This window comes from Pithys albifrons, chromosome 4, assembly GCF_047495875.1.
Source record: "Pithys albifrons albifrons isolate INPA30051 chromosome 4, PitAlb_v1, whole genome shotgun sequence".
NCBI classification, from domain to species: Eukaryota; Metazoa; Chordata; class Aves; order Passeriformes; family Thamnophilidae; genus Pithys; species Pithys albifrons.
In genome coordinates this window covers 77,164,922-77,189,893 of record NC_092461.1, presented here as the reverse complement: position 1 = coordinate 77,189,893, position 24,972 = coordinate 77,164,922, and the positions used below count along the sequence as shown (strand labels likewise).

The 24,972-nt window shown below is 37.1% G+C and overlaps 1 protein-coding gene across 3 annotated transcripts in view; it reads left to right on the top strand.

Annotated features, from left to right (window-relative positions):
• Window positions 1–24,972, top strand: part of RBBP8 (RB binding protein 8, endonuclease) — a 42,595-nt gene that overhangs the window by 6,026 nt on the left and 11,597 nt on the right. Inside the window, exons 1-12 of one of the 3 annotated variants that reach the window (XM_071554682.1) lie at window positions 394–499; window positions 3,586–3,810; window positions 9,107–9,149; window positions 12,983–13,078; window positions 14,983–15,095; window positions 16,823–16,898; window positions 19,600–19,763; window positions 21,153–21,254; window positions 21,968–22,065; window positions 22,658–22,785; window positions 23,744–24,626; window positions 24,709–24,835. In XM_071554682.1, the coding sequence (XP_071410783.1) occupies window positions 3,699–3,810; window positions 9,107–9,149; window positions 12,983–13,078; window positions 14,983–15,095; window positions 16,823–16,898; window positions 19,600–19,763; window positions 21,153–21,254; window positions 21,968–22,065; window positions 22,658–22,785; window positions 23,744–24,626; window positions 24,709–24,835 (1,942 nt within the window). In that variant the 5' untranslated portion in view covers window positions 394–499; window positions 3,586–3,698. Of the gene's footprint in view, window positions 1–393; window positions 500–536; window positions 787–3,585; window positions 3,811–9,106; window positions 9,150–12,982; window positions 13,079–14,982; window positions 15,096–16,822; window positions 16,899–19,599; window positions 19,764–21,152; window positions 21,255–21,967; window positions 22,066–22,657; window positions 22,786–23,743; window positions 24,627–24,708; window positions 24,836–24,972 lie in introns of those variants that run through there. The other 2 variants (XM_071554681.1, XM_071554680.1) reach the window with 2 other exon arrangements.

Sequence of the window (24,972 nt, the reverse complement as noted above, 5' to 3'; positions counted from 1 at the left end):
ACTTGAACTCAGGTCCTTGGGATTCAGAGTCCAGAGTGCTCTCCTTTACATCACGGGACCGCCCCACCGAGGCAACCAGTGACAGAAGAAATGGCCTCAGGCTGTGCCAGCGGAAGTTTGGGTCAGCCATTAGAGGAAATTTCTTCACAGAAAGTGTGATTAGACATTGGAATGGGCTACGTAGGGAGGTGGCGGAGTCACCATGCCTGGAAGAGTGCCTGGAGGTGCCATGTGCTAGTTGACATGGTAGTGCAGGGTCACAGGTTGGACTCGATGATGTCAGAGCTCCTTTCCAGCCTCAGTGAGCCCGTAACTGTCACTCCCACACACGGGAGGCCCTGGCCGGGGGCAGCCCCTCACGGCTCCGCTCTCTCGCGTGAGCAGCGGGGAAGCCTCGCGAGAGCCGCCCGCGCCCCGCCTCCCTGGGCAAGGAACGCGCTCGCTCCCGCTTTTCCTTTTTTCCCGCCGTTGGCGCGCGGAGCCGCCGCGAGCCAACCAGGTAACGGCGCGCGCGCCACTCCCGCTCCCGCTCCGCCCTGCCCTGCCCTGCCCTGGGGACGCGGCCGCCGGTGCCCGCCGGGAGCGGGGACGGCACCGGCACCGGCACCGGCACCGGCACTGGCACTGTCTCCCCCCTCCAGGAGCCCCGCTCCCTCCCGCGGGGGCTCCGGCCGGTGCGGGACATGCCCGACCCCTCCTCTGCCGCCCCGGCTGCTGGGCGGGACCCACGCCTGGCGGGAAGCTCCCATGGCAGGATTTCCCGGAGCATCCCGGCGTGTCTCTCGAGTGAGTTTTCTGTGCGGTGTTCGTGCAGGAGGGAAAGGAGAATGAAACTCACTACCGGGAGGCTGGAGGAGAGCTGAGTCTGTAGGAGCGGCCGAGGCTCAGGGGTTTGTTTGGTCAGATCGGGAATCCCGGAGAGGCGGCGTGTTCCCGGCGAGAGGTGTGATCCCGGAGGAGCAGCCTCGGCGCGCTGTCGGTGCTGCGGGATTGCGGGAGGCGATCGTTCGTGTACCCCCGCAGAGCCCCGCGGCGCCGGAGCGAGCTGCTGTGTGGAAGAAGAGGGAAATGGACGTGTTTAGGGCGTTGTGTGGCGGCGTCAGGGGGCAGGAGAGCGGCCCCACTCCCTGTCTGTCAGCAGCAGGACATCCGGGAGAGCGGCTGGCGTGGTGCTGCCATCCCCCCTTCGGCAGCTGCCAGGTCTGCCCCTGCCTGCGAGTGTCTCTACATCCAGCTCAGGCGGTTTTTTCCAGAAGGACTGAGAGCCTTTTCTTAGGACTGGAGGCTGAGCCATCACTTTTACACCTGTGCACCTGCCCAGGCTCGACTTGAACATTTGTTGGGGGCTCTGTATTTTAAGGCAGGTTGAGCGCCTGTAGGAAGCAATGTATCATTTCGGGATCTTGCAGTAGGTTAAGCTTGGGAAAATATGTTGGCTCTTTTTTTCCCCTGTTTGTCTTCACTTGATGTACTAATCATTTGCAGAAACTCTGAGCAAGTTTTCTGCATTTTTTTTCTTGAAGGCATCCTGGGGGGAAAATCCCACAAAATCAAAACAAACACAAGGGGCAGCATTTACTGTCTAGAGTCAGATGACCTGTCCTTGGAAATGATTCATCTGACGTACTCAAATCTAATATAGTGAGTGAAAGCAAGTTTGTGGTTTTCACTGCCCTAGCACTTGACAGAGAAAAAAATTGATTCCAAAATATCTGTTGTTGAAGGTAGAAAAACAATAGTTTAAAAGACGTTCGTAATGTTACTAGGCAGTTGATTCCACAAAGAAACAACTGTGAGGTTGTAAGATGGCCTAATGTAGCTGCACACAAAGGGGAGCATTTCAGCTGCAAAGATGCAAACAGATTACTGTTCAACTTCCACCAAAGAACTGTAGAAATTGCTAATTTGAAAAAGTAACTTTATTTTCTATTAAGGACTTATCTGAAGATAACATTTGCCAACTTGAAACCAAATACTGAAGGCACTGAATTTGCAATGGACAGAGCATGTTAAAGCAAATGTGTATCTGTCAGCTTCATTGGTGTCACACTTAAGTACCTTAATACTATAGAAAACATACAGATCAAGTGTTTCTGTCTTATTGAGAATAATGTTTTGTTCCATTATTTTTATTCCATTGTAAAGACAGCCAGACTGAAAGAAAACCACTGAGATTAGCTCAGTTGGTTAAAACCTGGTTGTAATAACACCAAGGTAATGGATTCAATTCCCTATGAGGGCCATTGACTTAAGAGTTGGACTCGATGGTCCTTGTGGGTCCCTTCCAACTCAGAATAGGCTATGATTCTGTGATTCTAAAAGTGACTTGAGACTGTGCACAGAGATACAAGAAAGGAGAGCAGAAGCAAAGCCTCCAGGCCATGCACTTGGTTACTGACCACTGGACTGAACCTTTTATCGTGGCAAACCTAGGGGACTAGCCAAACCAGTAGCTGCATTCAGATATTCTAAGTTACTTGAAGGCTCTCAAGAAAGGAAATGCATCTTCTAGACTAATTGTAGGCCTTGTATCATTGGAACTACAACTATTACTTGTGCATCAAAAATTTGGGAGCAAATCACTCCTTTTATTTGTCTATATAGACACAGTGTTTTGCTTGCCGAGGCTGTTAATTTAGGAATAGTACAAAATGCCCAACATTTTTTCTTACTGTATTTTATATTACAGAGTCCGAAACAGCTGTGGCCACCTGGTAATGACACAGTCCCTGTTCAAAAGTATTAGTTTAAAAATGACTGCATAAAAATGATGAAAGCTTAGAATGGCCAGTTTCACACATAGGCAACTGAAGGACAGAGATTACAGGACTATTTCTATATTGGACACCCAGTGCGAATAGAATTGAATCTTACCTTGGCTCAGACAGAGATCTGAGTACTGTGCTTCCCATGTAGTTTACCTGAGGGTTTCATCTGTGCAGAGAAACCCTTCAAAACAAACTCAGAAGATTATCCTGAGTTGTGTAGGCAGTCGAGCCTTTAAGACAGAGTTATCTGACTTTGATAGTTCTCAAATATTAATGTTTTGGAGATGTATAATTTTTGAGACTACTCTCCTCTTTTCTTTTAATTACGGAGTGGGAATCAGTTCAATGTAGAATTATGAAGACCTCAAGGGGATGTGAGCTTTTCTTTGCAAGAGGGTATCATTGGAATCCATGTTTATGTAAAGAATGTATATATACAGATACATTTCTGATAAAACTTTTGGCAAATGCTTTTGCTGGCAGCCAGATTTTGGCTTACAGATTTGGGCTACTTTTGGAAAACAGGAATTCTGTTTAAATGTATCTTTACATAGGAAAAACATAAAGACTCCAAAGTGTCTTCATCTAATTTTAGGCTGATAGCTTTCTAATGGAAGGGAAATTCTGTTCATTTGCAGTTACTTGCAGCAAAATACTGAGCATCCTCCATGCTTTTAGGGTAACTGTCAGTACTGAGGTATGACAGTATATATGTATATCCTCAACAAGGATAGGCAGTAAACTTTGTAATGCATCCGTGGCTACAAGTTGTACTGTGGTAACTACCAATGTAAATGTTGTCATTCTGTTGTTACAGGCATACACCTGTCTTCAGAAACAGCTTCATAACTATGTAATTTAAAATACAAAGTTTGAGAGTGAGCCAGTTCTGCAGATAAGTCAAAGAAGCTGGGAGCTTTAAAAAGCAAGATGAATGCATCTGGAGGAAGCTGTGGGAGCCCTAGTTCTGCAGAACCTACAGGAGATTTCTTCAAGGAATTGTGGTCCAAACTGAAAGAATGTCATGATAAAGAAGTACAAGGTAAATCCTTAAAGTCTCGGTTCATCAGGTTAAAGTTTGGGTTTGTCAGTTACCACAGGAAGACTTTGAACCAAAACACTTGTGTGGAACTAAATAGATTTTTAAAGTCTCAAGTTATGCAGAAAGCTGATTGGATGATTACAAATGATCCTTACAGATTGACCACCTAAGACTGATCTAACAGGATTAAACTATCAACAAATGTAAATTATTTGCTAAGTCAGTGAAGAAAAAGTAGCAAAATATTACATAGAATCTGTGCTTGCTTAGGAAATACTGAAGTGTTACTTTACCTTTAATGGATTATGATTCAAAGGTTCCAAACCATGTTATTCAAAGGGGTTTTTTTTCTTTTGTCTTCAGCTTTAGTCACTTCAGATAAATTAAAATGACTTGCACTGTTTATTTTCCTTGGCTTGTGCAAAACACCACTGCAGATTAATGTTACTGAAGTGTAAAGTATTCCTTCAAGTTTTAGTGTTCTAAATTTTCTCAGCAAAATTTATAGTATTTTTATATTATGCTTATTCTTACATTGTATTTTGTGACCTGTGATAACAAGTTTACTACAGATTGACTGTCAGTGTCTGTATATTCTTCAGTAGTTCAGGAAAGTTGAATTATTGCACCATAGGTATGGCTATTGTAATATTGTTTTAGAGGTAGTATTCATAAATTTTTTTGCTAGAAACTTTTCATAAGAAGTTTATGTTCTTTCCTGCTAATCTAAAGTCACATGATCCATTCTTTTGGATAGAATTAGAACAGTATTTGATGTTATCTTTTAATGAGCACATCCTTATCCATGAAGTAGTATTTATACTGAAGTAAAAACAGGTGAGTTTTTGTGCATTAAGAGCTTTGTCACATGGGTGGATCTTTACCTGGACCATTTCAATGGCCCTGGTTGTTTCCACCAGCCTCAAAACCTTTTCAGGTCTATCCCTTTAGGTCTAGTTATATTATCACTTGTTCGTTTCAAAAACTCTGGGAGATGGTTTTATAATGTGTAGATGTTACATACCTCCCACTGAAAATCTTGATTGGATAATTCGCAGCTCTGGGCTGTGACACTTTGTCTTATTAATTATAAAAAAAACTAAAAGAAAGCCAACTAACCTAAAAAGCATTTATTTTGGCAGCTCAAAGGGAAGATTAATCAGAAAGTAGCACTTTGTTACATTAAAGAAAAGTATATGTAGCCATATGAAATCTAATTTTATGTTGTGTTCCAAAACACATTAAAAAAGTATTTTTTATATAACTTTTTTTTTCATTGTTAATGGTTCTTTTCAGAGTGGGTGTGATGTCAACCACAGATAAATGCGGAAGTACTGACAGAATGGGATCTGGCAATCTATGGCATGTCTGAACAACAAAAACTGAGCAAACAAAAAGCTCCAATGTAGAGAGTTATTTTAAATGACCCTTTCTCTAGTTTCTTGAGATGTGCAGCACATGATTTTAAAGTTTTGGTTTCCTTTATGCAAGCAAGATACTCTTTAGAATGCGTGCTGGGTGTGGCCAGGTAATTTTGCCACTAGGCAGTCTTTTTCATGCCTAGCCCTTTGTCAGTATGTCCTGCACCGTGTTAGGTAAAATTAGGTCTTCCATGATAACATCAAAGACATGCCTGAAGGATAGTTAATTTTTTCAGAAGGTGGGGATCCTCTTAGAGAAAATGGTCCTGGAAGATATTTTAGAAACATCAAACACAGGCTTGCCTGGACTTTGCTTGTTCCTGAAGTCTATAAATAAGAATTAAAATTGACTCATGATTTTTCAATCTAAATGTCAGCAAAAATTATTTTATAGGTGGTGGAAGGTGGATTAAGGGAAAGTTAGCAGCTGGAGAAAAATCTTTTTGCATGTACAACACACAATGTACTGAACACTGAAATGGTGGAATTCTTATTATATGTTAAAAATCCATGAAAAGTAGGATTTATGATGCATGAACTTGAAATGGTCAGACATATTATACAATTTATATCTATAGAATATAGACTAGGGAATACTTTAAACTCACAGTTTGAAATGGATTTTATTGAATTTTGATATTGCTATATTGTAAAGGGTTTGTTTTTCCACTGTTACCTAGAGAAATTCAGCTTCTTACTCTTTTAAGCTGATGACTTGCAAAACAATCCAAATTTTGACTCTCTTTAGACAAAACAGCTATCATTTGGCTCAAACTCATTATGAACCAGCGGGTAGGACACCTACAACCCAGTTCCCAAAGATGCTGGACATGGTCAGCGCCAGTTGACTTTTCTTGGAATTTAGAATTGCTCAGTAACTCAGAATGATGATGATTAAAATTATATCTTCTTTTATTTCCTATCTGTAGAATATGTGGAATACTTGCACAGTGCTCACAAAAAGGAAAGGAATGTAATAATGCTTTTTATAAAGTGACTTATTTCTATGGGTGTTAATTCTTACCTCTGGCTCGAAATGAATATGCTGCATGTGGATCTTGCCAAGATGGTTTCTGAGGATTAATTCAAGTCTAAATCTCTGGACTAAAAATGTATTTTAATATATATTTATCAGCATAGAAATGTGAACAGAGTTTTGTGTACAAGAAGTAGCCTATTTTTTCCCAATTGTCCCTTACCTCTGAAAAGCAGAAGATATCAATAAAGAAAAAACTGTAGTGAGAGATGCAGAGAAAATTATGAGGAAAGCAATCTCATTGACAGATTGGTGTAGAAAAGGAAATAGCTGGAAGTTCCTCAGAAGTAAATAATTATAGAAAATGAAGCTGGAAGGGATTTTAGAAGGTCATCTGGTCCATCGCTATACCCTTAAGGTAGGATTATGTCTGTGTTATTGCTGACAGAAGCTTGTCCAACCTGTTTCAAGAAAACAGCAGTGATAAAGATTCTGCAGTTTTCCCAGGCACTGTCCATGTCAGGGAAGTGCATTTAATGCATTTGAAAATTAATCAGAACAGAAATTGTCATAGCCATTAATGGAAATGTTACAGATATGTAGTCTAATCAAGTAGCATATTTCATAAAATAGTGTTCTGTGTTTAATTAATCTGCCTAATGATAATTTAGAGAAGGTCTCCATCACTTTAATGGAGATAGTGTGTCATTTATTAACACTCTTAGGAGCTTTGGGCAATGTAGATTTACATAGTCTGCAGCTTGTGTATTCCATCAAAATATTTTGTGAAAGATAAAGCTGAATTAGGAAGGTACCCAGTGCAATCCTACAGAGGTTTATATGCTCACTAGGGTGTTAAATAAGGAAACCTGCAAAAGCAAAGCTCATTTAGTGAGTGTGCTTAAAAACTCACAATGCCCTGGAAAAGCAAAAGGAAGAGATTACAGCAGATGTAGTAATTCAATGCTCTTGGATAAATAAATGTAACAGACTGGTTTCCTGCCTTCTCATTGCAGTCATTGAACTAAGAAAAAATGCGACCTTTAAGTAACTAGTTTAGTTCTTCCTGAATTCAGGTGAGAGGGGAGATAGTGTTACCTGTAGCACAGTATTGGGCCTTTTGAGCCCTGCCTCTTCAATTGGTGGCTCCGGTTGCCAAAGTTACAATCCCAAATACCTGCTGAACAGACTACCTGTTCATACAGGAGATGCATTGTTGTGCAGCTTCATTCCTTCCGATGGGTGTGGAGCAGCATTAAAGCACGCTTTATAGGGGTTCTAATTGCAGATGCCTAATTGACTTGATGAATAGCAACTACTTAAAAAAATAAACCCTCTTCTGTGCTGATCTGCATGATAGAACATAACATCTTACAGGTGCTGAACACTTGGAGATAAAAGAAATCTTGCTTTATTTCCTAACAATTTTTTTAAGCAGTCTCTGCATTTTTTTATCTCATTATCCCACTGGCAAGCATAGAGTCAGTGAGGCTGTGGCTGGCCTGACATTGTAAGTGGACTGAAGAGTGAACCTTCTCAAGCAAGTAGTTTCCTGCTTTGAGCTGTTTCAGGTTTAGTGTGGTAGGGGAGAAAAAAAAAGTATTAGCTGCCTAATCCTACATTTTCTGCAGTAAGATGTAGTATCAGCTCTATGTTTTGGCTTAAATGCAAAATTGTCAGAAATTTTCTTAAAAGTGTTCTGGTTTCAGAAGTTTATCCTGTTATTCAAACTGCATAATGCTTTTTCAAGGGGGCTTACAAGACACCTGATGTTCAACCTGAAGTTGGTAACAATCTTTCATAGTTTGAAGAAAAGAATGGCACCAGTAAAAAATGGTTATGTTACTTTCTGATGTCATAAAAATTCCTGTTGGATTTGTATTTAAGAAAATGTTCTATCATTGGGGTCTGGTTATTTTTGGCCATTTATTTGGAATAGGAATTGCCAGCTTGTGTGTGGGTAATCAGATAAATTCCCATAGCACTGCATCCAGCTTTTTAAGCTGTGCTGTACTTGAAGCACTTTTATCTTCCTGCACTTTTGTCTTACCTTGCAGCAGATTGGCTGGACCAATTGTTCTGTCCCCTGGGCTGTCAGCTGGCCACTCCTGCTGAGAACATCAGTTGTATTTGCAAACCTTTTTACTTCTGCACAGGATATATGCTTATGAGTGTGGGGGTCTTAGTGGGAGAAAGGCCACAGATGAAATACCATTCCTCAATTCACCTTAAGATCCTCCAAGGAAGCTTTGGCTGAGAGAGTCTTGTAGTTCATCTCCAGTGAAGTATGTTGTCATTTTCTTCTTGAAAGTCTTGAATCACATGTGTTTGATGTTTCCTTTATACATGGACAGTGTAATACATTTCACAGTTCACTGGTTGGATGCTTCATTTCCAGTGTAGCAGTATGCATTTATGTGCACACAGAACATACTTGGTGCTGTGTATGTGGGCAGTCAATGAAAATATATTGACAGTGCTGGCTATTCATGTGTGGGGTTTTTACAAAGATGTTTTATACCTGTTTGAGTGGGAATCAGTGTGTTTGTTTAAGTCCATGTTTTCCAGAGATTGTCATAACTGTATTTGTTTCCAAGATCCTGTAGAAGATACTCAAAAAGTCCAGAATAAACCATTTGCTGAGTTGATTAGAGCACAATGCTAATAATGCCAGAGATGGGAGTTTGATCCCCGGAGGGGCCTTCACTTATGTGTTGGACTTGATGGTTCTTTTGGGTAGCTTCTATCTCAGACTATTCTGTGATTTTCTTTCCAAATTAGTGACGATTTTTTTGTGTCTTTGCAGATGTTATTGGCAAAAGGAGAGTTAATTTATTATTTAGCTCATTTTTTAAAATCAGAATTCTGTAACATGTATTTACTTCTTTCTACTTTTCAGGATTACAGCTGAAAATATCTAAGTTGAAAAAGGAAAGATGCTTGTAAGTACTCATCCTAATGATCTAATTTATTAAAGGAGAGTCAGACTGCTATTAAGGTGTAATTTTTGTAAGATCAATTGAGGTTTTGTGGATTCTTCCTTCAGATGTTACAAAACTCTGCTCACTTTAATAATTCAGCTGAAGTCATCTGAAGATGTAACTCTTTATAGGGTGTGTAAGCTGAACACTTGTGTTTGCCTTCTTTGAACAAATGACTCCTAAAATTTTCTTACCTATAGTATTTCTAGGACTTCTTTCAAGATGTTGACATTTCTAATATGAAAGATAATCAGGGTGATATTTCAAAATTGAGGTCAAATCTGTGAAAGAGAAGTAAGTGACAAGACAAGAAGCCAACTTGATTTAGATATTTTTTTTGCTCCATTTGCTTTTACTATCGGGTATTGTGCATTAACTCAGCTTTCAGTCATTCAGTAGATTCTGGTAATAACCTTGTTCATTTTCACTCAATTCTTGTATTTTAAGACATATATAACTTCTTTTGCAGTCATTATTTCTACTTACTTTTAGTTTGGTTCATTAGAAGCCATTTGGGAAATATCTGAATGACAAGATTTACATGTACAGTAGAATTATGTAGTTACAACATTAAATTATATTTATTTTCCTTTTGCTGACTGCAGCCATATTTAGTTAAATGATAACAGATATGGTTATGTGATTCTTTATTTAAATTTTCACTTCAGATTTAATGACATTAACATTGTAGTACTATTGCATATGACCTGTATTATGAATTGCACCTTATAAAGTGCTGTGTAGGAGGAATAACAATGAATTATTTGATCTTTTTCCACTGTGGAGAACAATATACTTATATTAGATATATTAAAGAAATTAAACTCTGTTGAAAAGTTGCAAAAATACTCCAGACTTGCATTCCCAGCAGTGCCATCTACAGTCAAATATAATCTTAGACTGCAGTATCTTAAGGAATATATTTATATTGGTAGATTATATTATATTTGGTTATTATACAGCTTTCGGTTAGCAAATATTTGGTGCTAGGTATCATAGAGACTGCACTTACACTCCTGGAAAAATCAAATAACATAATGTTATTTCTTCAGTATTATTTATAAATGAAGTAGTTGTTAGTTTTTAATCTAAAAGAATGAACTGATCTCTTGCTGTTATTTTTAGCCTGGTATATCATAAATTGCTTCCATGTTCTGAAATCAAATGATCAGTCAATTTTCTAGATTGTGAATATTATCAGTGATGTGACTGAACACATATCAAATGGTTTAATCATTATTTGGTGGAATCTTTCTACAACTCCCACATTGCAGATACAGTATTGTTTCACAGGAGGTCTTGTTCTCCTTGGTGCATCTGAATACCTCGGGTTTAGTATTTCAGACTTGGTAGTCAGCTGACAATGTGTGCCTTATTTTGTTTCCCACTCCAGCATTGGAGCTAATGACTTGTAAGCTCTAGGTCAGAGACCAGCCATTATGCAGAGTGCTTTCATAGCCAAAAATGTCCATCACATTTATCAGGTGCACTGGAATTTTAAGGGAAAAAAACCCAAACAACCAACAACCTAGTTCATTCTGTCATATTAGAATCTTCATGGAACACTTTATAGGATTTAGGTGGAAGGCATGTAGTATTAGTGTATGTTAGTGTCTTCTTTATTAATAGAATGATTTAAAGGTAGCCAGAGAAAGGATTTTACTATTTGCTATTTTGGGCCTCCTGTAAGCTGCATAAATTGAAAAAAAATGAGATTTCATTTTTATGCCTAAACATCAGCAAAATACAGATTGCTTTTGTCAGACTTCAAATTTGCTGTCTGGCTGTCCTTGGTTAATGAACTGAGGTAAAAGAACTTTATTGTGTTATTCTCCCCAAGTGAAAGTACAAATCTTAAAAGATCCCTCATACTGTTTGTATGTAACTGTTTTATAGATTGAATATGCAGTTGAAAAGGCCTAAATTGGTCTGGATGGTAGTACAGAAAAATAAAGCGTATTTAAATTTCACAATTAATTAAACATGTTTGTGATTGTACACTGTAGAAGCTTCTGGATGTCCCATTCACTTTAGGGCCCATGATTTCTAATTTCTTGTATTACTGCAATGCCAGAAATATGAAAACGTGTTTGACTAAACATTTACTAAAGGGATAGTGCCAATATAAAATTATATTTGTGGAAAAGAACTGTATCAACAAGTGTCTTGAGTTGAGCTGGCAAAATGCCAACTGCCCAATACAGAGTGTCAGAGCCTCCCTCCCCCCATCAAGAAAAGAGAAGGAAAAAACCTCTGGAAACTCAAACTAGGTTTAAACTTACCTAACTATATATATTTATACAGAAAAGAAAAAAAAAGAATAAAATAAAACTACAATGTAACACACACACAAGTTAGAAATAACAAAAAATAACTCCCCACTCCCCATTGAACACAAAGCCCACCATTCTAGCTACAAATCACTCAAGAGAACTCAATTTCCAGAGAGACTCAAACAGAGAGAAAGACTAAGAACAAACATTTTACTTCTCTAAGATAACATGGTGATGAGCCAGTGCTGGGCCTAGTCCTCCCATCCCTCCTGGGACAGCACGGTGCATCCTCCTGGGACCACGGCCATGAAGGAACTGGCCAAGCCACTCCCACACTGGCTTTTATATTTTGAGATGATGTTGGAATATGGTATGGAATATTATTGGCCATAGTAGTCAACTGGTCCAGCCCAGCTCATGTCAGCTGATAGTCTCAGGCCTACTCTGAAATCTATAGCCTAAATTTAGATCTACACCTAGCTAAACCCATAATAACAAGTTAGTAAATATGGTTTCATTTCCTGTTATGTGTGTGCTTAACAGCTTTTCATAAGCCAATTTCAAGGTTTCCTCAAATAATCCATCTCAGGCATGCTGGAAACAATCAATCGCTTTCGTGGATATGTACAAAGGATTCCCTGGTAAAAAGAAGAGCTGGGAATAAATTCGCAGAAGTTAGTAATTGTCATGTTACATAGATTCAGTTGCTTAACTTTTATGAACATTAATTTCCATGTAGATAAACATTGTGCTTCTTGCTCATACCTTGTTCATGTCTTGAAGAGGTGTTGTGATTCTAAAATAAAAGTGAAGGGGAGCTAAAATTCAGAATTTAATATTACTGCTTTTCCTTACCTCTTTTAAGGAGGAAATGCTCTTTGTTAATTAATTAGCTCTGGATTTTAGGGAAGGTGTGTTTTACAAGATCTTCTGTTTCTGAGGGTTTTGGAAAGAGTTCTTTTCACTGGATTCATATTGTGGGAATACTCTGTAGATTCAGGAGAATAGCTTCTTGAAGAGTAAACCTCTAATGGATCTTAAAGACTTTTCAGAGATTTCCAAACTTAATATGGTTTGCCACACTGCAAGATTCAGTGACTGCTAAGAGAAGACCAAAATGACCTGATTCTGAAAACCCCCATTACATACCCAACAGCTCCACAACACAATAAAGTGTAAGAGAAGTGTTTAAGGTTATGTTCTCTGAAATTGTTCCTTGAATATTATTAGCTTTTATGTCTTGGCTGTCATCAGCTCTAATTTTACCTGAGCAAAATTCAAATTTGTCAACAGAAGATCAAGTGTAATGTCAATTAGAAACTAGCTGCATCTTTCCTAACTCAGTCATTTCTAAATTATCATTCATCAGAACACTTGCTTTGTTTATCTTCAGCTTAATATTTGTGCTGAAGGTAATCATATTTCCCAAGAATATGAAAGGAAAGTTACAGAGATAATTATCTATTGAAAAACTAATAGCTGTAATTTCAAGCTAGAACTGATTTTTTTCTCTGATTTCAGGGATGCAGAGAGACTTGAAGAGTTCTATACCAAGAACCAACAGCTGAGAGAACAGCAAAAAGCACTTCATGACACTATCAAGGTTTTAGAAGACAGGTGAAGTAGTGTCTTCTAGCTTTTGAATTTATTGTGTTTTGCTCCTACAGAGTAGCTCTGGATACTTTGCAAGTTGAGTTTATGGTCTGTGTTAAGTTTTGTTACATTATTATTTCGAAGTGTTTAGCTTGCTTAGTTAAGGAAAGATAAATAGCATAGAGCAGCTTGGGAGGCAGATATTTTAAGCTGTGTTCTTTTGCATCTGTTTTCGTAGGGGTCAATTTACATAGTGACTCACATGTAATACAAGTACAAAACCCAAAGACTATAATATATTGTGAAACTCATAAAATAACTCACTTGGAAATCTTCCAAATTTGAGGAATCTTTTTTACCAATTGTCTGTTTTACCTAAATTTAATCACAGGTTCTATCTTTTGCTTTCTTTTGGACTTAGGTGTTCTCACTGCCTTTTGATCTGTTCTGCCTTTCCCTTATTTGTTCTCTTTAATCTGGTATAGCAAAAGAAAACCAATAAATATGAAATTACAGTGGATTTTTTCATGTTGAAAAATTACGCCTGTTTTGGAATGTGTACATTAAATGTGCCATTAGTAGGTTCTCAGAAGCTTTCTGGGAACAGGAGAGCATTACACAGCAAATTATTTTCCAGCATTCCTGTGTTACCTCAAATTTTAAAGCTTATGATACTCAAATTTTGCTTTCAGCTCCATTGGGAAAGGTTTTAAGAATAAACTTGTAACCATGCAGGTAATAAACTTTCACATGATGTAAGTAAAGAGACACTCATGGTGTAGATGGACTTTTCTAATCCCTTAGAAGATGAAGTACTTACATTGCAGAAGATTAGAAGAGTATTTAAAGTGGTTTAACACAAGGTTACAATATGGTGGTTATTACACAATCAGATAAGTTAGTATGAAGGGACATTTCAGTATTTTATTCTTTCCATAATTCCACAATATTAGAATACCAAGAAACCAGTATGGCTTTTACTTCCAATATTCAGCTGTGGAATTGGAAGCTTTGTTTGGATGTTTTTTAATACTTCATATGGTAGCAGCAGCAGTGCAGAACTCTTGACTAGTTTCTTATTTAGCAGGAAAAGAAAGTCTACTTGTCACTTTGTTAATATTGTTAGCTTTTTGTTGTGTACCAGAAATAAACAGTTCAGTTATCATTTATAAAATGAACATATATTTCATTGCATGAATCAATGTGTCAGGTAAGATGGAGTGATTGTAACTAGTCCTTTTCTGATCACGGATATGCTTTAAACAGCAGATCTAAACCATTAGAGGCAGGGAAGTCAGTGCCTTGCATGGACTTTTGGATCCACTTCTAGTTATTTGTGTCTACATAAAGATAAAGGATTTCACATCTGCTTGGCAATTGTTACAGAGTGAACTTAATATTTGTCCTTTTTATTTGATTATTTTACTTAATGATAGTGATTTATCCTCCTTAGATAAAGTAATGCTGAATACTTACTCAAGGCTTACTAAATACGTACCAAACTGATTTGTTTATTTGTATTTTCTTGACTGAACTTCACTGATGCTGAATGGTAATTTATATCTGACAGTATTCTTAGTAGCACATCTCACAAAGGCTTTCAGTGGCAAAGTGTAGCATGCTCTACTTTATTTAATCAAGTAATGCATGTTGCTTTAGAAGTATCCAGTATTTACAGTCATTTATGCAAATATTAATGCATGTGGTATTACATCGTTTGGAAATCTCAAAATATTTGAGATCTTACATAAAATATAAAATATATTATAAAATATAAAATATGGGTATATAAAATAGAGGTATTCTGCATAGTTGGTGGAAATACTCTGGGTTTCATTGTTCAAAAGGTCTGCTAAGCGTGGATGTCTGCTTCATGTATGGCAATATTTTCTTAACAGAGGAACATTTTTCTCTCAATTTTATTGTAGATTAAGAGCAGGATTGTGTGATCGTTGTGCTGTAACCGAAGAACATATGAGAAAGAAGCAGCAAGAGTTTGAAAACATCCGGCAGCAGAACCTCAAACTTATTACTGAGCTTAGTGAGTTTTATACACAAGTCTGAAGACAAAACATACTGTTTTGTAGACTAGTTCTTCATGAATTCGTGTAACTTGATATGATTTATATGTGCTGTGTTTAGTAAGCCCAGAAATTTCAGTCGAGAGATATTTTGACTCTACAGTCTGAAAATATGTAACATACCATTGATAGTCATTTGACCCACCTTCTTAGATTTAAGTGCTGATACTGAAACTGAACTGACGTGGAAAATCCTACAATGTAAAGTAGCTACTTTAGATAAAATGTGACTGCTTCTGTTTATTCCTACAGCCAGAATGACTGATTGCCAGCTTTCCTAAGGAAACCCCAACTTCAAAAGGAGCTGGTGATCGCAAAATAGCAAGTTCAGACATAAGTGCCTGGGCGCTAGCTTGGGTCCTGTAGTTAGCTGGGCTTGAACTTTAACTGCAGTAAACCCCTAACTTTCACATAGCCCACTGAAGCCACAAAAGAATCTACACCAGGCAGTTTGTAGACAGCACATTTTGGAATCAGGAAGTATTGAGTATGGGGCAGAATAAACTGTTCTAGGTGACATGCAGACAGGACACAAATGTGGTAATAGAGTTTGGAAAGATTGCTTGTGTGAAGTCCTAAATAATACAGGGCAGGATTTTTAAATGTTAACGGCACCTTTATCATTAATTACTTTGTATCATATAGTTGTTTTGTTTGATTAAGAGCAAGCAGACATTCAGTGAGATTTAAAATATGAGAAATGGCAGAGACAAAAGTAGCTTTTCAATGCTTAATTATATTGTGGAAATACTATCTTCCAGGCTAAAACAAAATAGATCTATTTTTCAAGAATTGTTATTATTGGACATTTATATAAAGATATTCTGCATTCTGAGTTTAGTGATTAACAACTATCAGGGTACAGCCAATCTTTAAGTAAAGCTTAAAAATCAAGGTGAGACTTATTAGGTACAAACCTTCATCTGACAGAACTGTAGACTTCTGTGGATTTTGATTGAGATTTCTATGACAACCAATGGAAAAGGGCAATCAAAGTAATCCAGAGGTAAAATATACAATAACAACAGAGTAAGGACAAGAATATAAAAATTAAAGCCAACAGAAAAGTTGTGAGCTAACCAGTACATTAGTTTGAGACAGCATAGAAAAAAGGCTGAAAGGTGATGCCATAATAAGCTTGTGTGAAGTACAGACAGAATGAATTGGAAATTAAGCAAAGTAAAATCAAATGTTCTGACTAGCCTCTCTTAATTTCCAATATATTTAACTAATTTTAAAGAAATTCTGGGTGGAGTGTTGGTTTTTTTTTCATTCTCTCCAACTAGATGGTTACTTCAGTGACTAAAACCAATTTCTAATTGCTTTATACTTCTTCACTTATCCTCAGCCTAAGGAAGGAAATTTGTCCATAGAGTCAAGAGAGCAATTTCTTCATCTTTGCAACACAGTCTCACTTGTATGTACATGGACAAAAGTAATTAATGGTTGTGTAGAATTAACATTATGATCCAGTGGTCAGGAACCTTTGCCTTTTCTAACACATCATTTTACAACCTTTTTAATTAGCTTGAAACTTAATTTTTTTTTAAGCCATAGAGAGGGTTTTACATGTTATAATTTTACATTTTACAATTAGTTACAATTACAATTAATGGACCTGACAATATTATGATGTTAACTTGTGTAAATTGTTTTTTTCTGTTCTCTTTTCTTATTTAAATTGCAGTGAATGAAAAAACCAACTTACAGGATGAAAATAAAAAGATAACTGAACAGGTCCAGCAATTACAGAAGGAGCTGGAGTAAGTTTTGAGGTTTTTTAGATATTCCCCCCTTTCTCATATTCCTCAGTAGAAATGTCTGGGAATATAAGTATCATCTTTTAAGTGTTTAAAACTTGTTTCCTCTTTTTGATAGATGATGAAAAGATAGTATAATGCAACTATAGCAGTATAGGCCTAGCCTCTTGGTATTGTGCAGATTTTTCCTTTTCTTTTAAATGGGTATGTCTTTTTTTAAACAGGGAGAGGTAAATTTATCATAGAATTATTTTTGTTTTACTTTTGGTCATAGAGTATAGCAAAGCCTTATGCCTCATACTTCTATTCCTTGGTTGACTCTTTATCAATTCTTTCCTCCTAGATGAAAACTTTAGAAAAGCGGTTTCTCAGTTAGTTTCTCAAAAAAATCCCAGGATCTTGCAATAAATTTTTTAAATGAACTTGAAATAATTTTATCATTTTGAAAGAAAAAAAGACCATTGTAAATTTTAAATGAAAACCATAAAAATAGGAGGCTATGAATTGACCAACAAATTTTAATTTGATGTAGCAAGAATGTGCCATCTAATGTTGAGGTTAATATGCAAATATGGTGTACTTTGCAGGCACAGGTAGTGTTCCTATCTTGTCATGGTCTGAAACTTACTTCACTTTTGTGTATCTGTGGATAAGTTGCATGCATGCACATGGACTTAGATATCAAGCCTTTTTATGCATGCAATTTTTTCTTGTCTTTGTCAGAATGTAACTTTGGTAGAGGGGTAAAACAGCTGGAGTTCAGTTCAGAATGACTGTGGTCCTATTCCTTTGTATTGTCACCTATCCTTTGCACCTTAATTGTCATTTCTTTTTCTGTATACATTTAATCTCCTTGGAGTAACATACTTCATAACCATAGGAGTACTACTTTTTACAACCAAATAGGAACAAATTTCTCTGTCCTTCCTAATGTATAATTATTTCTTAGTAATAGTTCTCCTATTCAGCTTGACAGCAGTTAGGAGGTGACTTTAAAAAACTGACACCAGATAAATCCATCCAAATTCCCTTAGTTTGATCCCAACCTTGCAGTTTAGCTTCCAGTAAAAATTTCCAACCAATGTAGAAAAGTTGAGAATGATAATGTAATGCTGAGTTACTTGTTCTGCATGTTCGGTGGTCACGTAAATGAGTGCAGAGTGGATAAACAGTAATTAACAAGGATGGTCCTGCTGGTTTTAATATAGTCACTGCATTTGGATGTTTTGGTTGAACTATAGTCATGTTACTTTATTTAGAATTAACAGCTTTGATTAATATACTATGATCACACAGGTGTGAAGTAGCAGATTGTTTCTGATGCATGACACAAAATCAGATTTTTGCAGTCTTCTGTATTTTGTGTAATATTAAGAAAAAAGTGTAATATTATGGGGAAAAAAGTAAGAATTCTCTGTAAAAATGAAATCAATGAAATTGTAGAAGAATTGTATTTTCTGACCCTCATCAGATTAGGATTTCATTAAGCATGGATGGAAACAGCAAGGAAATTTCAGCAAAAGCCTTTTCTGGGGTCTCAGATAATTCTGTGCTTCAGAAATTATTTATTACGTATTTATGTATATAGCAGCTTCTTCACTTGATGTTTTTTTCTGTGGTGGTATGTAGGACCTACCTCTTGGTTTCCACAGAACTAAGGTACCGAAAAATATATTTATAGCTGGTTAATTTGTCATACAAGGCCACACATGCTGGTAAATGTAAAGACAACTCTTAACAGTCAACGTAAATTTGCAAAATAAATAAATGAATATATTGTTCTGCTGTTTGTTCTGATTTGTTTCTTAAGATATTGCTAGTAGATGATACAGTTTTCAGTGCTTCCTGGGTTAATGTGGTAGAAAATAGGAATTACAAAATCACACAATAGGATTTGTCAAGATTTCAGGACATCAAGTGCATCAATACGTGTTATTAATTGTTCAAAGTTAATCAAGGTAAGAAGCTTACCTTCAAAAATGCTTTTCGTCTCCAGCCAGACACCTTTTTACAGTTTTCCATTACCTTACTTTATGTAAGATCTTGTGGTTCACTTCAACACAACAGAAACTGTATTTCCTCTGCTTCCCTTAGATCAAAACATTAGTGTGAGAGAAAATAAACATTAAAACTCGTTTTGTGATTTACATTACTCACATGCTTTTCACATTAATCTCTGAAGACCTTTGTGAAGTGAATTAGAGGTAACATCAAATGCTGGAGAAAGGTTGCTTGGAATATAGTATTGTCCACTACTATTTAAGGTTGTCCAAAAGCTTTTGGTTTGTGTTAAGACAATTAGTATTCTTGGAATATACAGGGGGAGAAATACTAATCCATTCATTTCGTCATTCTTTTGTTAAAGAAACACATGCTTCAGAGGACAATCTCTAACCTCTGCAATCCCTAGTTTTTCCAGGGAAAAGGTCTCCCATAGTGCAGTAGTTAAATGTTGACTTCAAATGTGAAGAGCCTATAGGGTTGTATCCTCTTCTGGGCTTGATGGAGCAATGGTGAATTTGGTTTTGGGTATATCTAAAAGCTTGCTTGTAGTATTAGTTTTTTTATACTGTGATATTATTGAGATGACTGCATTTCCTAAATTGTTGCTTTCTTGGGCCATATGATTGTCCTTCTTGCTGAAATGAAAACTCTTCATCTTGCTGATTTGGGATTTTATTTGACCACCTGATTTGGTCTCCAGGGAGCAGAAGCAGAAAGGAGTGGAATTAGAAGAAGGAGTCATTCCAGATTCTCCAGTTCTGACCTCTTCATTTTCTATGGTTAATCGTATGAGGAGAAGGAAAGAAAATAGGCATATCCGATATACAGAACATACACACAGAGATTTGGAACTTAGCAACAGTGGTAAGAATATTGTAATTTTTTTAAATTAACTGAATAAATTATCTTAAGGGCTAAAGAGAAAGTTGATGTCTAAGTAGGGTTTTTAAAGTGTCCCTTTTTTCTTTTTATGCAATAATACATGAGTCAGGGGAGAAATGTCTTTAGCAGTAACTGTAAAATCACTGATATGCTCAGAACTTATCTCAACCATCTACTTTTCGTCATCCACATGTAAAGGTAACAGTTTCCAACCTGCATTTCTAGTGTAAGTACAAATAAGCTGAAAAAACCCCAACCTGTTCAGGTTTGCCTTGTGCATGCGGCGATGTCACCACCTAGCGGAGAGTGAAAAAAGTGTTTTGCCACATTCTGCATTTCTTCTGCAATTAAAGTGATTTTACTGAAACTGGCAGATACCTACATGATCTTTCTTTTTCTAGTACTGATACACTGTTTGCATTTGTTTTCTGTTTTAAGTTCAGAAGTATTCTGCGCATTTTGTTTTCCAACTTTGTTTGGTAATGTCATAGAAATAGCTCTAATATATTTTAACTGTGAAAAATATTTTTGTGAAATAAGGGTCTTTGTGCTTGTATTTTCATGATACCCAGGAAATATGACAAGCCAGGTGCTCTTAGTATGTTATCTCCTGGCATTAAAAAAAGGCATTTTCAATAATGTATGAATACAGTTAAATATGAGTCTTGACTAAAAGCCTCTTTCCAAGAATTAAAATAGGACAACTGTGGGGTGAAAAGGGTGAGCTGGTTATTCATGCCTTTTATTTTGCCTTTGAAATTTTTAGTACTGCAAATAGTTTCTCTTTTCTAAGCATACCTGTTTCTGTCCATTTTGTGAATAAAAAAATGGAGCTACTAAATGAATCCAAAGTATAATACGTAAGAAATTGTGTAAATACCTTTCACAGTTAATGGCTTTGAAAAGCTCTTGGTCGTCTAGATAGTAAGGACTACATGGCAAAGTTGATCATAATTATGATCTCAGGTTTTTCACCTTTCTATTTTATTACCTTAGCTGAGGCACAACATTCGTCCCTTGGGTGGTTTACTCTTTGTTTTGTTGCCATATTAACAGGCCAGCTATAGCTTGAATGCGTTTTTTCATGCCGTCAGTATAGACGGTGGTGTAATTTTGTGTTAGTGTTTTAGGGCGGACTGACTGGGATCATATTTGTGAGAGAAGGGATTAATATGAAATATTTGTGACTTTATTTTTATTCTGAGGGATAACTATGACAACTACCAGATGTGCTTAGATTACTGGCCCTGCTGACATATAAAAATTCACATTCAAATTCTTATAAGGTCTGGATCATTGTCTATACCTACACAAAATTATCACATCGGGATACCTAATTTCACTATGTGAAAATGTTTCTATGTCCCCTAGAGTTTGAAAAAATTCCACTCTTTTCCACACAAGTGAACAGTAAACATGGAGAAGAGATACTAGTGGCAGACACCTGTGATCCACAACTGTCCCCTGTACCAAGTAAGTGTATTAATAAATTTAGTTCTCATTCCATTCAAATTAAGGCAAAAATATTTTAAAACTGAGGGTTCATCTCTTTAACCTCTCTTTAACAAAGAAACATAAATGGTGCAAACCTTTTTAACTCTTTAATAACTGTGAGAATCAGCATGCATTCATGCAAGTCAGGGTTATGGTGATTGTAATTCATGTACTTTCCAATCTTACTATCTTGCCCCAGTTTAATGAACTGAGTGATGTTAAATCCCTCAAAGAAGGGAAACTTATCTAGTTGTTTCCTAATAAAAACACAGGAAAAATAATGGTACCTGTCACCAAGGAAATATGCAAGACAACCATTTTACTAGAAATATACATTACCACTGTTCTACATGCTTTTAGCAGACTATTCATGCCCTGAACTGGAAGTCTGAAAAGCAACTTTTATCCTGACTTGTCTTTGTATTTTAATTTTGGGAAGCTGTGTTCAAACTGGAAGCATATTTCTCTGTGCAGATACAGCAATTTACTCTCATCAGAAATTCTTCTTCTGCCTGCTTTCTCCACTTACCACTTTGAGATACGATTTTTATCTGACACAGATCAAACTATTTCCATAAATGCTAATTTTAATTTGTGATCATTTTAGTTCTGTGTTTGTACCATCTGTGTAGGTAGTGTAAGAGACCATAACGTCTATGAAACTTACTGTGATTTTCTTTCAACTCTCAAAGATAAACCAAGGGTGGGAGGCTATCCAGTTCCAAAGCCGTCTTTTAACTTGGCTGCAGTTGTCGCTGAAACAATTGGACTTGGTGTTCAAGAGGAATCTGTAAGTAGTATTCCCAAATTTCATACATAACCAGCTTTTTCGGCCAGTTGTTTTCAAAACCAATGTTTTTTCTCTTTTGCATTAAAACTCTGCAAAGGTATTCCAAGTTCCAGTAAGCTCACTTTGGTTTGCTTTTGCTTACTCATTAGTGAATTACTTTAGCAAGAAGAGATATAACTGAGCTGACCTGTCTGGGGGCTGGGGAGGAGGGAAGGGACAGGGTCCCTGCTTTGTATAGAACTTCAAAGTTTTATTAATGTGGTGATCTAAATCCTTGGGTCTGCCAAACTCCCTTTATGGAGTAATCAAGTCTATGACACTGAAAGAGAGTATGAGGTGATGAGACTGTTGGTGACTCCAGGTGAGATTATTTGATGTTTTTGAAAATTATAGTATGCAGACTATTTCTCTCTGTGTGAGCGCATTTGAATGATGAATTATTTTCAATTTCCATAAGATTTCTTCAAAGTTCTGAATGTTTTGGTTTGAATCAGTCCTCAGAGTGTTTATGTGCAAACCTAGCATATTTCTAATTTTCAATTCCAGTATCTACTCACACTTACGTTCTTTGTTTTTCTTTACCATCTGCAAGGAGTCCCAGAGTGTTCTGAATCTTCCCCACACTAATACAGTTACGTGCCAGGCCCCAGAGAGCATGCAGTCTGAAGACTCAAGAAAACATCCAGCTTCTGAATCAAGGAATGATGACAACAATTTAGGGTGTGTTATTAAAAAAAATAATTAAAAAATCATCATGATGTTAATACTGTTTTAAGCAGGCTTATATGAAGTTCTGGTTTTAGTAGAATTTCAAACCTTAACATCATTTTGCTTTCAAGACATGAAAATAAATATTTTCATGTCATAGGGGTTTCTTTCAAGTAAATAATATGGAAGCAAAAAACTGACAGAATGTGAACTGTGGACTTTGACTTCATTCACAAACTTCTGATTTGAGATTTTTGTGTACACAGTCCCTGCCTTCCTGATTTCTCATTGTTCCAAGATATCTCGTGAGGACTATAACCCCGGGGATAATGGGCCTGAAGCTGGAATAGGAAAAGATCATAGAACTTTTCTGCCGATTAGGTGTCATACCAATTTTACTGTTGCCCTTCCCACTCTCTTCAGGCTGTTGTGGTCTAAAATGAATTTTTTGGCCCTGTTTGTCATCTTGAATGTGTATTTTATTGATGACAGGCAAAAACCAGAGTACCTGAAGGAAGCTTGCACTTTTTTCCTTCACTTGCAGAAGCTTTGAGTATCTATTGTCATGGTGTTAAGATCTGTACAAGAACCTCGACAGCTGCTGTTGCAAGCATTGTCACTTGCTTCCTTTTCACTCCACAGAAAGTTAGGGAATCCTTGGATAGAAGAGTTTCCTAGGCAGGCTTAGATCTGTCCTTGGTCTTCAGTTGAATGTGGAACAGAATTTAACACCATACCAAAATGAAGGGCAGGATCTGTATTATATTTGCCTTTTACAGCTCTTAAGTACAATAGTACTTACTCCTAAAATAAGTTCCATTTTGGTTTTCCTTCTCATTTTAGTTAATACTAGCAACCTGCACAGCTTTAAAGCCAATAAGTAGTAGGAAACTTACAATTTTTGTATATCACTTTCTCTCCTCCCAGCTTGTGTACACCAGAAAAATCTCTCATCTCTTGTTGTATTCAGTATTTCAGATCCATCTCAGAACTCTCCACCACATGTTGACTGGGATCCTCAGGTAGCTTCTCCTGTCTTTGGAGCTTCTAGCAGTATGAAGAACACTTCAAGTACAGGTCATGCTCCCTGTATTTTAGATTCAGGATTAAAGCCTAATCTCAGAACCAACCTCTTCAACAATCCATCCAGTTCCAGATCTCATAAAAGTAAATCAAAATCTGAAGATGTTGCTTTTGTTGCACCACTGAATCTTGGAACGGAAATCAACTCAGTTATTAGCCAGGCATCTATCCATAGGCAAATGGTTGTGAAAAAGAATACTAGTGAGGCTTTTGCCTGTGTTGGAAACATTTGCACAGCTAAAAACGAGGTTATCAAGAGTGATTTCCTTCTAGTACAGCAGAAGCAGCTAGAAGGCAGGTGCGCTAAGAGAAAGAAATCTGAAGATGATCTTGCAGTTAGTTGTGAAAAAACATCATTCAACAAAGAGAACTCTGTGCCCTTTCAATCAGATGTTCAGCGAATGAATGGGGAACATACAGTCGATAAGCCCTTGGATCTGTCTGATCGCTTCTCTGGAGTTCGTTGTCAAGAGAAAAAGCAAGGAAGTGAGGAGACATGTAAAAATAAACTGAAACAGGTGACTCTGCATGACATTTTTTTGCACCTAGGAAAGCCCATTCCTGAAAGTTCATCATCTATTCAAAAAGCCAACGAGAGCTGTTTGTTTGGCAGAAATTTACAAGAGGAATCCTATGTACAAGAGGCAGTGCTGGGAAAAACATTCCCAGATAAGAAAAACCAAGACCAAGTGAAAGAAGAAGTTCCTCCCTTCAAATTTGCGCCATCGCCAACTTCTGCAGAGACAGAGGAACTTTTTGGTGATGTAAAGGTATACTCTTCTGACTTTTCTTCTCCTTTGAAATATTATATTTAAGTTTTGGGAGATAGTAAAAATTGCAATATGTTGTTAGGTTGCCAGTGGCCATGTACCAAATAGAAAGAAAACAAGGACAGAACATGGAGAGTCTGAACCAGCATCTGTACTTCAACCAAACCCTTGTAGACTATCAAGAAGTAAAGCACTGCAAAGTGAGCAAGGTAACTTGATCAAAATACTCCTTTTATTGCCACCCTAACGCCTCAACCTGTTGAAAAGACTTCTTCATATGTTCCTTTTTTCTACTTTCATCACTTTGTTCTGCTTCTCACTCAGTCTCATTCTATTCAGGACTTCT